We start from the raw sequence: 12,500 nt of genomic DNA, 5'->3' as shown, positions 1-12,500 counted from the left end.
CAAATGAGAGAACACGTAAGAGGCACAAAGTTCCCAACTATACAATCACTGTTGTTTTTGAAGGTGAAAATGCTTATTTCCATGACTTGAAATAAAAGTAGCAAAACTGGAAAATAGGGAAGACAGAAAGAAAAAAAAAACGGTTTCGAGCTGGCCCTGTTAAAGAGTTTCATAAATGATTAGGGAGAAGGGTCAGAGGATGAATTCTCTCTGCCATTTGAAGACCATTAATTGTAGTTATTGTGAGGTATCTCTTCAGCGTCAGTAATTCACAAAGGCACAGGAATTAGTCATTTATCTTCCTTATTGAGCAAACAGAAGCGTAACAAACAATACTCAAGACACTCAAAGCCAGGGGCAGGTGGGAGGTAATTAGAAGCTCTTTAAGAAGGAACTGCTATATACACTATATGTTAATTAACTGAATTTAAATAAAAAAAAAAGCAGCTGCTGCTTTTGTGTACAAGGCAAACAAAATACTTCTGAAAGGACCTGCTGTCCTGTGATTGGGAAAAAAGACTTTCCATCAACTCTGATACCTCAGGGAATGTTGGGGCCCAAGATCACACGCCCTGAGATTTCAAGCAGAAGTTTGTTAGAAATAGTGTCCTCCATTCTGATTAAGATTACCCTACGGGCAAGTGCTAGCTGAGCACCTATTTTGCAAGTGATGCTTCTCTGTAATTACATATTGCTGCTGACACACTCCTGCCAGATGTAATTGGTTAAACACACACTCCATAAAAACATAATCATTTTAATGCCATCAAGGGTAAAAACAATAACTCAGCTATTACCACCGCAAACCATAAACTAATTATTTTTAGACATCTTGGGGAGGCTTCCTTCTTGAATTTCTTTCAGAATAAACGTACACTGTTCGTTTTCTATATATTTGCTCCTTCCAGAAAACCAATGTCACCACCCCACTACAGAAAGTTTAGTGAATGCCTGCATCCAGTAAGCCAGGCACTGTGTCAGTCACTTTCACAAACAGCTCACTGAAGAGAACTCAGTTAATTCAAGCTACTTCTGTCCAAACAGCATTTCAAACAGGTATTAACCCAGGACTAAGAAATGAAAATGGTAGATGAGAAAGAGAAATCCACTAATCAATCATGACTCTAAGCTTAGAATTCTAAGTTCAATCTTTGAAGACTGACTTTTGAGGACTTATGCCTGCTTTTTTATTGTAGCCATCATTACCCAAAAACTTTAAATCAGATTTGATGCAACAATTTTAAGGTCAAAGGCCAACAGTATCATATTAATAACAGTCGGTCAGTGGATAGTCAACTTGAGGGGACTGCAAAGGTATAGAGCTCCGCCTTGAATGGGGAACGCGGAACATCTGCAGTCCTCATGACTGCCGGGAAGCGGTGGCTCCACCCATCTGTTGTCTAAGCCTTTATCAGGCACTCTTGCCGAGAGGGATTAGAACATAGTGGATTAGAGTACCAACTCGAGTTTTCCATATGAAGGAGGGGACGAAAACACTTCACTGGCAAAGACTTTCCATAAGGAAAATTCTCAGGGGTCATTCAGTTCTCCTTGAAGGACACATGGGAGCCGAGGACAGGAAAGCATTTACCTTTATGGGCTGGAGCAGAGATCGCTATGGGGGCAAACTCTTCCAGAAGGTCAGTAGTAGGGTTAGAAAGCAGGGAGCAATCAATCAGGGAATCTTCCCCGGTGAGAGAATCTGAGTCCAGATTGACAGCATCCCAGGTCGGTGATGGCATTAAATGGCACACACAATATCATGAGATTAGAGCTTAGCCTTGAAGTTACTGCATTTACATGTCATATGTACAAGCCAAGGCGAAAGAAAGAAAACCACAAGTAATATCTTAAGCCCCCCGGCATTTTCATCAATAATAGAAACATGTATTTCTAGATTCCTCTTAACATGAACATATAAATATGGAATAATTCTTTGCTCAGAGGGTGCTGGGTCAGCAAATCTGTGATCTGGATGCCAATAAAACTTTAGCAACTCAGTTCTCAGCAAATGCCACTTGGGAAAAAGGACTCTGCCACTAAAGAGTTTCATTTAAACTTTCCCTAAATGTTTGGGAGGAAAGGTACAATAGGATGAGGTATCTAAGTTGACCAGGAGGGGGTTGTCCCTGGCTTATTATTAACAGAATATGACACGATTAAACAGGATTTTCTAGAACTCAACCGGACCCCCATTCAAAATAAAATGATCTTGCTACTAACTAGTCTTCTTTAAATTTGAATTGCTCCTCTGAATATATGATTTTACTTTTAGGTAAGGCACAGATGGAAGACAAAATGCAGAGTTCAAGCATTTTCACATACAAATTGTTCTCTGGGAAAGTTTTAGAAAAGTCAAGTAAGCACAAGGGAAAGGAACCATCCTGTCTTCTATGTTCATTTCCCCCCCCAACTCCTTGAGTTTATTTTTGTAGTTCCCAGACTTCTAATTGTTTTCTGTTCCAAGGTAGGAAATCAGACACTTTTACCAAGGTAACTATGGACTCAATAAAAATGCAGGTTATCAGCGCTGGATTTATGGACAGTTAAGGAATTCTATTAACAGTGAAGTTTGAAATTAGGGTAAAAACAATGCTGGACCAGGGCAGATTTCAACTCTGCTTACAATTTAACAGCAAATCACCTATATAGGCTAAAAGCACTGTGCTGGGAATAGAATGTCAACATCCAGAGCATGAGCTCCACGAAGTTACTGACACCACTGGGTGGAAAGACGGCTCAGAAACCTTGGAGGAGTTAAGGTCATCCTTGCAGCTCAGCAGAGTTCTTTAGGGAAGGAGGTGGAGGGAACCTGCCACCAGTGATAAGAATCTTGAATAACGAAATACCATAACCAGAGAAATTCCAAGTACCACTCTACAGAGAACATGGCTCCAAAAAGTACTCTGCTCTTCAGCATGGAATGGTATCACTAAACATCTAGAAGCTGGGGCTGTACCTATATGAAGCATCCATTCTAGGGGCAACTGACCAGGCTGCAAAAGAAGCCCAGGGTCACCTCCTGCAGGTGGAAAGGCTGACTGTGAGGTCCACCACAATGAACGGTCCCCGCAGCTACAGAGAGACCTGACTGACCTGTGCGGTTCGAGGTCACAGATTCCGTCTGAGATGGAAGGCGCTGGGGCACTGGGGGCTCCAGTCCTGGTATGAGACTCTCAACAGCAACATCAGCTTTTTCTTTTGTAACAGAGCATTAAGAAAGGAGAACAAAGGGTAAGGGAAAAGGAGTCAAAAGGTTCTTTAGACAATTCCGTGAAGGCTTTCTTCTACAGGGCTCTAAAATGCTAGTCTCGGGCAAGATGGGCAGCACAAGAAGTTACTTTATTTCTGCTGCTTTGAGTGCCTGGGCTTCACTGACTGAGCATGCACGTGCAAGGTTAACCGCTATGACGTGTCTTGGTGAGTCTCAGTTTTTCTAGATAAATGTAGAACACGAGCCACTCAGCAGATTTCTTCCATGTCAGAAGACATAGGCTGAAAGGCACTCTAATATCTTATGGTGATTTTGCTTTTCTTAAGGGATAAACCTGGGGGCACACATCCTCTGTGCCTCGCAAAGGCCACTAGTCCATTTCAAATCCCACCCCCTGATGTAGCTGGGAGGTCTTCTGCACTGTCTCACATGCTGCAGCTGAAGACCCATCTCTCTCGAGGCTCATGGCCTTCCTGAGTTCGTGGACTATGTGCCCTGGGTTCACAGAGGCCCTGGACATCTTGTATGTCTTGCCTGCCTTGCTGTAGCAGCACAGGGCAATATCAGACTGAGCAGACCAAGCCCCTACCTGGATTCTACTCATGGGGCTTCAACACTGGGCAAGTGTTTCCTGTTATGGATACCCGGCACAAACAGGGGTCTTCTAAAGAAGAATCTGCTCAAGGTAAGGTCCTGGCTTGAAACCAACTTCCTTCATGAAGATTTTGTAATGAACAGTGAATTTTTCCGTTCCTCCTCATTCATAAAAAGTCCCTCTAGAAATCTCAGGCTATCAAGCCAAGCAAAAATAACAGTGTGGTGCCCCTGGAAGGCAGAGAAAACACTTCCTTTGGGGTGATAGTAAATACGATTAAAGGAGGCTTTGTGGCATTTTCCACTCCTCAGCAGGGCTATTCACTAGGGATCTGTTAACCAGTTAGTTATCATTCTTGAAACAGACACATACATCATGCAGGACTGAAGAAACAGAGATGACGACTTTACCAATTATAGCATCGGACGTGCTACCAAAAGGGTCTGTCATAGGCAAGAGGTCAGGGAGCAGGAGAGAAGTGTCAGGAGATTTGAGTCCCTCAATTAGTTTTTCTAGGTTGGGCAGAGAGGTAAAGAGAAAGCAAAAATGCAGTGAGATATTAAAACAAGTTGATCATTTACCATTTTCTATGCAACCACATTTTGGGGTCAAACTTTTGTATTGATTCATCATAAAAACAAATACTATTTGTATCTTTTACCGTTGATTAAAAATAAGCTCTCAAAGTTCAAAATTTAAAAGTGATTATTTCTCTGGTTGAAGCAGTCACTTTGTAAGTCATTCAAGACACTGCCTTAAGTTTGTTTGTTTTAAAATTTGAGGTATAAATATTTAACCCAAAAAAAAACTGATTTGAAGGGATACATGCACCCTGATGTTTATAGCAGCATTATCAACAGCCAAATTATGGAAAGAGCCCAAATGACCATCAACTGATGAATGGATAAAGAAGATGTGGTCTATACATATGTACACAATGGAATATCACTCAGCCATCAAAACGAAATCTTACTATTTGCAACAACATGGATGGATGTAGAGGGTATTAGGCTAAGTGAAATAAATCAGTCAGAGAAAGACAAACACCCTATGATTTCACTCGTGGAATTTAAGAAACAAAACAGATGAATATGGGGGGTGGGAAGAGAGAGAGGCAAACCATAAAACAGACTCTTAACTATAGAGAACTGAGGGTTGCTGGAGGGGAGGAGGTGGGTAGAGGGATGGGCTAAATGGGTGCTGGGCATTAAGGAGGACACCTGTCGTGATGAGCCCTAGGTATTGTATGTAAGTGATGAATCCCTAAATTCTACACCTGAAACTAATATTAGACTGTCTGTTAACTAACTGGAATTTAAACAAAAACCTGAAAAAAAAATTTGAGGTACAATGTATACTGAATAAAAGTCACCAATTTCAAGTGTACAATTTGCTGAGTTTTGACAAACGTGCACATTCATGTAAGCACCACTGAAATGATGTAGAACGTTTCCATTACCACCAAAATTACCCTTGTGCCTTATTCTAGTCGGTGCCTTCCTGTTACCCCCAGACCCAGGCAACAACTGATCTGCTTTCTGTCCCTACAGCTTTGCCTTTTCTAGAATTTCCTATAAATGGAACCATACAGTATGTAGTCTGTTCTGTCTGATGTCTTTCATTGAGCATAAGGCTTTTGAGACCCCTCCCTGTCGTGGCATGTTATCAGTAGTTTGTTCTGTTTTATTGCTGTGTGGTGTTCCATGGTATGAATGTACCACATTTTGTTGACTCATTCACCAGTTGATAGACATTTGGTTGTTTCCAGTTTTTAGCTATTAAAATAAAGCTGCCATAAACAAAGGCATTTAAGTCTTTATGCATTCATACCCCTTCCTGGGCTTAGTTTTGAAAAAAATTTTTGGACTTGCATTTAGAAATGCTGTGTAACTCAGCAAGTGAATCAAAATATGCCTATGTTAACTTCAACCATCATTTATTGTCTGCCAACTGAGAGCCTGTGACAAGCTGGTACCCTTATCATTCTGTGGTCAAATCTCATGAAATGCACTTATACCTGAAGATGGATTACTTTTGATGCCTTTTGGCTAGGAAACAAAAGGATATAAGAAGCCACCAGATTTGTCACACCTGATAACTTAATGTGTGGTAAGTGCACACATTAAGATTTCTTCATGATTTTTTCAGCCTTGATCCATCAACAACTCTCTATTTATCTTCAACTTATGAAAGGTAGAGAGCATTACTTGAAACAAAATCCTGAATCATAGAATCTTACAGAAAGAAGGGAATTAAGAGCTCAACCTCCTTTTACTTACAAGGAGGTTGAAGCCGCATAAATTCTGTAACTTGCCCAGTTAAAGCCTGTCGACATTTTTTTTCTGTCACAGAAATACATGCCATTAAGATAAAACTAAAATGAAAGTGTTTGAGAAAAAGAAGTGACTTCAAGTTCAAGTCTGTGTATAGAACATTTTAATGAATCTGCATTCTTCTAGGCCATCAGGAATCAAGATAAGTAAAGATGAAACTGGTATTTGTTGAAGGACTGAAACCAAATTTTAGGTGATGTGTAATTTAAAGTGATCTATAACTACACAGATGAAACAAAATAATGGATTTTAGTGTCTTGGCAAGATAATTTGCTTACTGCAGAAAAAGATTTTTACACGTAAAATCAATTTACCATCTTTGCAGTATATGGTATGTAGATATCTTGGAGTTAAATGACAATCTGCTAACTTTTTCTCATTTACACTTGATACTTCCATTGAAGAAAGGAAGAAAGAAGAAAAGAAGCTTCTCAACAGCAGGGGGGAAAAAAGCCCAGAATACTAACCAAATATACAAGTGTAATCACATCAGAATTAATCCTGCATCGTGCATAACATTTTATTAGCAGAAAAGATGCTAAAAATATGTGACAATTTTTAGCATACCGGCAAAAATAAGATGGCTTTCTCGAAAAGTCTAATTTTTCATTATGCTGAACACTAGCTTTTGTTTTATTCCCAAAAAGAGCTTCTTTCACGTACAGGAAAGTAATTATTTGCTTCTTCCACTTTTAGCACTCATACATTTGCAATCTTACGAAGGAATGGATAAATAGTAATGACCCCACATTACGTGCTTATCTTTCATACCATAGTTCATCTCGGTGCAAAACCTTAAGCTAGCCAAATGCAGAGTCCCGAATTCTAGCCTCTCCAGTGACCGGCTACAACCATGGGGTCGGTCCTTAAACTTCTGCCTTCACCTCCTCAACTGTACAGAGGAGATACCTCCCACCACCTTTTTGTATAGGTCACTCAAGTATCATCTCCTCTACTCCTTTCCCCATCCTCCCTGCCACACTGGGAACCTCCTGGAGCACTCTGCACTCACTTCTCTTGCAGCCTTTACAACAGGACAAGGTATCTTCTTAATCTCGGTATCCCCAGTTCTCGGTTTCCTCTCATACCGTATGTCACATCTCTGCTTCATTGGGGAGGTGGGGAGGAAGAGGAGATCAACTGGAAAGTCAGGTAACTTTAGCAAGAATCTAATATTTTTATTAGCCATTCGCAAAAAAGATAATGTGAGGGGTACAAAAAATACGTGTGTGCATGCGAGTGTTGTGTGGTGAGACAGAACAGGGTGGGGATAGGGTAAGTCGCCAAATTTAGGGGGCTCATCTTCTGACTGAACCTCAAGTAACAGACTATTCACACAGATAATCTGTGTGGTCACTGCTGCTTGAGAATCGTCGACTACTGAAATGTGGGAGGGAGGAGCAGGGACAGGGCAGGAGCAGACAGAACTAGGAGTGAGAGCACAGAGCCAGGGTATAAGGAAGGTGGACGGCGTGGGCAACACCACCCTGCCACTCCCAGCATTCTCGAGATGACAGAAACTCTCAGCGACTCAGTGCGGGTGCCCAGGTGCCGTTGTAACTACAGTCATCACTGCCACTTGCAAAGTTTAATGTCAAACATTTTCCTTCATTATTCACAAAAAGACCTGGGTTTGGGAATACTGATAAGAGTTGAGAAGAATGGAGACAGACTGTGTGACTTGCCCAAAGTCACAGAGGGGACATGGTAGAGCATGGACTTGACTTCACAGTTTCCCCCACATGCTGCCTATAGGGTCTGCCTATGTCCATCAACATAGGAGAATAGGTTTTCACACAGACATGGCCCCAAGCACAAAGGCCAAATTAGCAAAGACATGCTGGCCCTGGAAGGAACCTCAGATCTTACTCAGTTAGCCTTCTCACTTACAGATGAAGAAACCAGCTCCAGAAAGGTAAAGTCACCTGCCTGAGAGCTTACAGCAGGTAAGCCACAGAGCTAACTAGGACTATGACCCAGACCATCTACACACTAGAGATTCAGTCTTCTGGTTGAACTAAGGCTTTGGTTGCTTTAAAAAGTAAAGGCTCTTAGAGGAAGTCACATCTCAAGCTATTATTGCTCATTTTTGATCACTATAAATGAAGAACCTGAGAACAGGATATAATGGGAGGCACAAGGGTGGCCTGCAGGCCTCACATGTGCATCAAGGGCTGGCCTTGATATCACCCGTGTTAGGAATTCTATCTGCCCTCTTATAGTTATGTAAAGACACTCTGAGACCATGTGTCATGAAGGGGGTGGGCGGGGAACAGCGGTGCAGAGAAGAGGACGGTGAATTTAGGAACATGTGCAGAAAGTGTTCTTTAATATCCCAAACCTCAACCAAGTTCTCCCTGGGCATTTCACGATTTGTTGATATCTAATGAAGCCACAGACGCCTGAGATTACAGTAGTGAGAATGTGCGGAGTTCCAGGTTTTACCCACATGCCTTGGTATGAGATCAGAAAAAGGAGAATTCCTTGAATAAAGTGAAATGTGAGAGGAGGCAGCGTGGTCTAACAGAAAGAAATCACCAGTCGGACGCCCAACTGACTGAGCCACCCTGGCGCCTCCTCAAATAATTTTTTTAGAAAAGGAAAGAGAACATAAACTAGCAGGATCTGAGTGTGTCCGCTTCCTTAGACATTCGTCAAGCATGAGGTGGTGGGGTTTTCCCTCTTTCCAAGCTGATGGCAGAGGCTGCGACATCTCATTGTTTGATAAAGGGCTCTTCTTGAATTCATCATCATGATGGACTTTTACAAAATATATATTTAATGGCAATTTATATCTCTTCTTTTAGAATTGTCTGCTCCTATTTTCCTCTTTGTGGTATTTTCTTAGCATATCCCCGTTACCATACTCAGTTCTTTCTCAAGTCTCTAGGGTTCCCAAATAAAAATGAGTCTGGTTAAGAGCACGGAAAAGTGCTGAAATCACGGTGAGAGGACTGAGAAGGTGGGCCCCCGGAACAAAGTGGATGCAGAAGGAGTCAGCCTGGGCACTGGAGACAGAGAGTGCATGTAAAGGAGAGGACTGGGGCGCCTGGGTGGCTCAGTCTGTTATGCGTCTGCCTTCGGCTCAGGTCATGATCCCGGGGTCCTTGGATCGAGTGCCTCATTGGGCTTCCGGCTCAGCGGGGAGTCTGCTTCTCCCTCAGTCCCTCACCCCACTCTCGTGCTTTCTCTCTCACTCTCTCTGTCTCTCAAATAAATAAATAAAATATTTTTAAAGATTAAAAAATTAAAAATTAAAAAAAATAAAGGAGAAGATTGTTAGTACTTTGACAAATTAAGAGGGGACTTGGAAAAAGGATCTTTTGAGCACCCCTCTCTCTCCTCTCAAGCATAAGTCAAGTGGCACTGGGGACTAGGGGAAGAGAGGAAAAGGTAGGAATTCATCCACTCCAGAGTCTTCTCTTACATTTCTCTCAAGCCTTAGTTACTGAAAAAATATCAACCACAAGGCAAGAAGGTAATAAATCCTTTGTAAACCTGTCTAAGGTTAGATAATCAAAACTGCTTCCTGATTTGAGACTGGGATATACTGCAAGTTGTGAGTTTTCTCTCTTCCAAAATATCAAACGAGAGGATAGGTATCTGCTTATACAGGCCAAAAAGGTTAAGGGTTTGCTCAAGGACCATTCCCACCCTAATCGGGAATAAGACCATGAGGAGTAAAGCAGGCTAAACTACGAACATGGAAGAGCTTGACGGCAGCCCCAACAAAAAAGATCAGCTGGCTGCTTGCTACAGCTTTGTGGCTTTGGAAATTTACATCTTGTCTGAAGCCTTGTGATGAGAGATGCTGTTTTTAAAATCTAGTCACTTTAAATAGTTCCTATCTTTGAGAAACTAGACACTAAACTGTCTGTAACATCTGCAAGTTGGAAGCAAAAGTCAACCACCATGCCCCATTCCAACTCCATTTCAGGGAACTGAATCTGCAGAAAAAGAAACTTTCCAGAGCAAAGACATATAGATGATCAACCTTGGACTTTTTAGTATCCCCAAACAGCAGCTGGAAGTGAGGGAGATGCCAGGCAAACAGCTCTAGGAGGAATGCCTATCTTGACAACAAACCACTAAGAAAGCACACTTTCTCTTGCCTACTTTTTAAGAGACGATGAAGTGCCATAAACCAGGAGGCACAGTTTTTAAAAGCTGTTGATTCCAGGAAGTGGCACTTATGGGGCAACTAATGCATTCTTGCTTAGTCTTGTGGAACACTGATGTTGAGAGGTCAGTATTAAGGAGCTGCTATGGAAATCTTTTCCTCAAACTCTTGTGCTCTGTTAGTGGAAAAGTAAAAAGATGTAGTCACTACGGAAAATAACATAGTGATTCCTCAAAAAATTAAAAATAGAATTACCATAGGATCTAGCAATTCCATTTCTGGATATATAAACCCAAAAGAATCCTGGATCTTGAAGAGATATTTGCACACACTCATGTTCATGAAGCATTATTCACAAGAGCCAAAATATGGAAGCAACCCAAGTGGCCAACGAAAGATGAAAGGATAAACAAAATGCGGTTATATACATACAATGGAATATTACTCAGTCTTAAAAAGGAAGGAAATTCTGACATATGCTTCAACATGGATGAACCTTGAACACATTAAGTGAAATAAGCCAGTCACAACATGACAAATACCGTATGAACTCCACCTATATGAGGTATGTAGAGCAGTCAAAGTCCTAGGGACAGAGAGTAAAATGGGGGTCGTCAAGGGCTGCGGGAGGGAGGGAGGAAGGAGAATTATTGTTTAACAGAGAGTTTCAGTTTTGCAAGATAAAGAAGTTTTGTAGATGGATGATAATGGTTGCAAAAACCAATGTGAATGTACTAATGCCACTTGAAAAATGGTAAATCTGTGTTATATATATTTTACCATTTAGAAAAAGCAAAAGATTAAATCTTTCAGCCAATTCTCAGGGAAAATTCTCTACTCTCTTCTACCGTATTTTAAATTTGATACCACCCCTAGCTTATCTGTTCTCTGACACAAACAGAAGGCAAAATAAATGAACACACAGCACATGAGCATCCATGAAATACTCTGAGACTCACCAGAGGTAGGCTTCATTTGGCAGCTCTGTGAGCATACAAATGCTCACGGCTGTGATTTTTTTTTATGTATGTGTGTGTGTGTGTGTGTGTGTGTGTGTGTGTGTGTGTTTATATAACAGATTTGCTAAGAAAATTTGTTTTATGATGCTTTGGAAAATAGAAATGCTCCTTTAAGAAAACCCGAACAAATTCAATTGTTCAGTCCCCTTTGCCCACAGTTTAATAATCATTATTATCAAGGAAGTCTACTTCAATGGCTCTCAGTCGTGCAAAGTTCGAAGGTTCTAAAGCAAGTTTAATTTCTGTAAGGGGGAAATATCATTGCCTAAGGCTTCATCATAAGTAGGACTATCCCATGGGGAATAAGGACCCAGAACCAAAGCTGTTATAACATTTCCTATCTTCATACTAATTTAAAGTTTATAAAGCAATTCCAAACACACGCTTTCATCTGAACCTCACAAGCCACTCCATAGGGTAGGTTTTAATGGCACCAATTTTGAGGGGAACACAGAGTTTAAGTGATTTGATCAAGATCACCAAGCTACTATGCGGGTCGAACCTAGGTCTAATAAGTTCAAACCCGTTTTTGTATTTCCCTAAACCTTAAATTTAGCTCTCCAGTCGCAGGCTTTGTTGATCTCCAGACAGGGAAACCTTCACTGCTGGGAGTCCGAGGGCCACGAAAAGGAGTGTATACAGCAGGACCTGTCACAGTAGCACCGGGGTCTCACCTCCTCCCCCAGAAAATGAGATATTACTTGACATACGCACCAGTCAGTATTCTTTGAAGGATCCAAGGAAATTATATGTGAAAACATAAAAGCATAAAATAAAATGTTAAGTCTTTAGAAGGCATATAGTTGTCAGGAGACTGAGATTTCCTGACTCACAATCAGGAAGGTGGAGCGTGGAGGTAAGCATGTATGCAAAACAAACTAACTAACTGACCAAAAAGCCTGACTGGCGCCCGTAATGGGCTGGAAGTAGTGACAAACCAGGTACTTTAGGGGGGCAGGAGGTTGGGGGAGAGAAACTGGCCACTGTCCCAGAGACAATACTGAGGTCCCAGAGACCCTAAACTCTCAGGCCTTTCTTCACTCAGACATTTCAAGACGGTAAGGAAGCATGTAGGGTAATCCTATCTATATCCTATCTATATCCTTGGACAAAGAGGCCACAGAACTGAACAGTGCTGCAGGCTGAATGTTAGAGGACATACAATAGTCAGCCAGAGCGGCAACACACCCTGCTCAGTCCAGATTCTGGAGGGCTCCAG

General features: G+C 41.5%; 1 protein-coding gene across 6 annotated transcripts in view; it reads right to left on the bottom strand.

Annotated features, from left to right (window-relative positions):
* AAK1 (AP2 associated kinase 1) overlaps positions 1-12,500 on the bottom strand; it is a 171,201-nt gene that overhangs the window by 17,217 nt on the left and 141,484 nt on the right. For 2 of the 6 annotated variants that reach the window (XM_073897617.1, XM_073897618.1), the window contains exons 18-20: positions 4,220-4,321; positions 3,097-3,198; positions 1,592-1,702 (exon numbers count right to left, since the gene is read on the bottom strand). The exons of the other annotated variants lie outside the window; for them this stretch is intronic. In XM_073897617.1, the coding sequence (XP_073753718.1) occupies positions 1,592-1,702; positions 3,097-3,198; positions 4,220-4,321 (315 nt within the window). The remainder of the gene's footprint in view (positions 1-1,591; positions 1,703-3,096; positions 3,199-4,219; positions 4,322-12,500) is intronic. 6 annotated transcript variants of the gene reach the window in all.

This window comes from Callorhinus ursinus, unplaced genomic scaffold (genome assembly GCF_003265705.2).
Source record: "Callorhinus ursinus isolate GAN/ISIS: 27379988/994484 unplaced genomic scaffold, GSC_fseal_2.0 scaffold10, whole genome shotgun sequence".
Lineage (NCBI taxonomy): Eukaryota > Metazoa > Chordata > Mammalia > Carnivora > Otariidae > Callorhinus > Callorhinus ursinus.
Note: the sequence above shows the minus strand (reverse complement) of the source record. Positions and strands in the feature narration are given on the sequence as shown.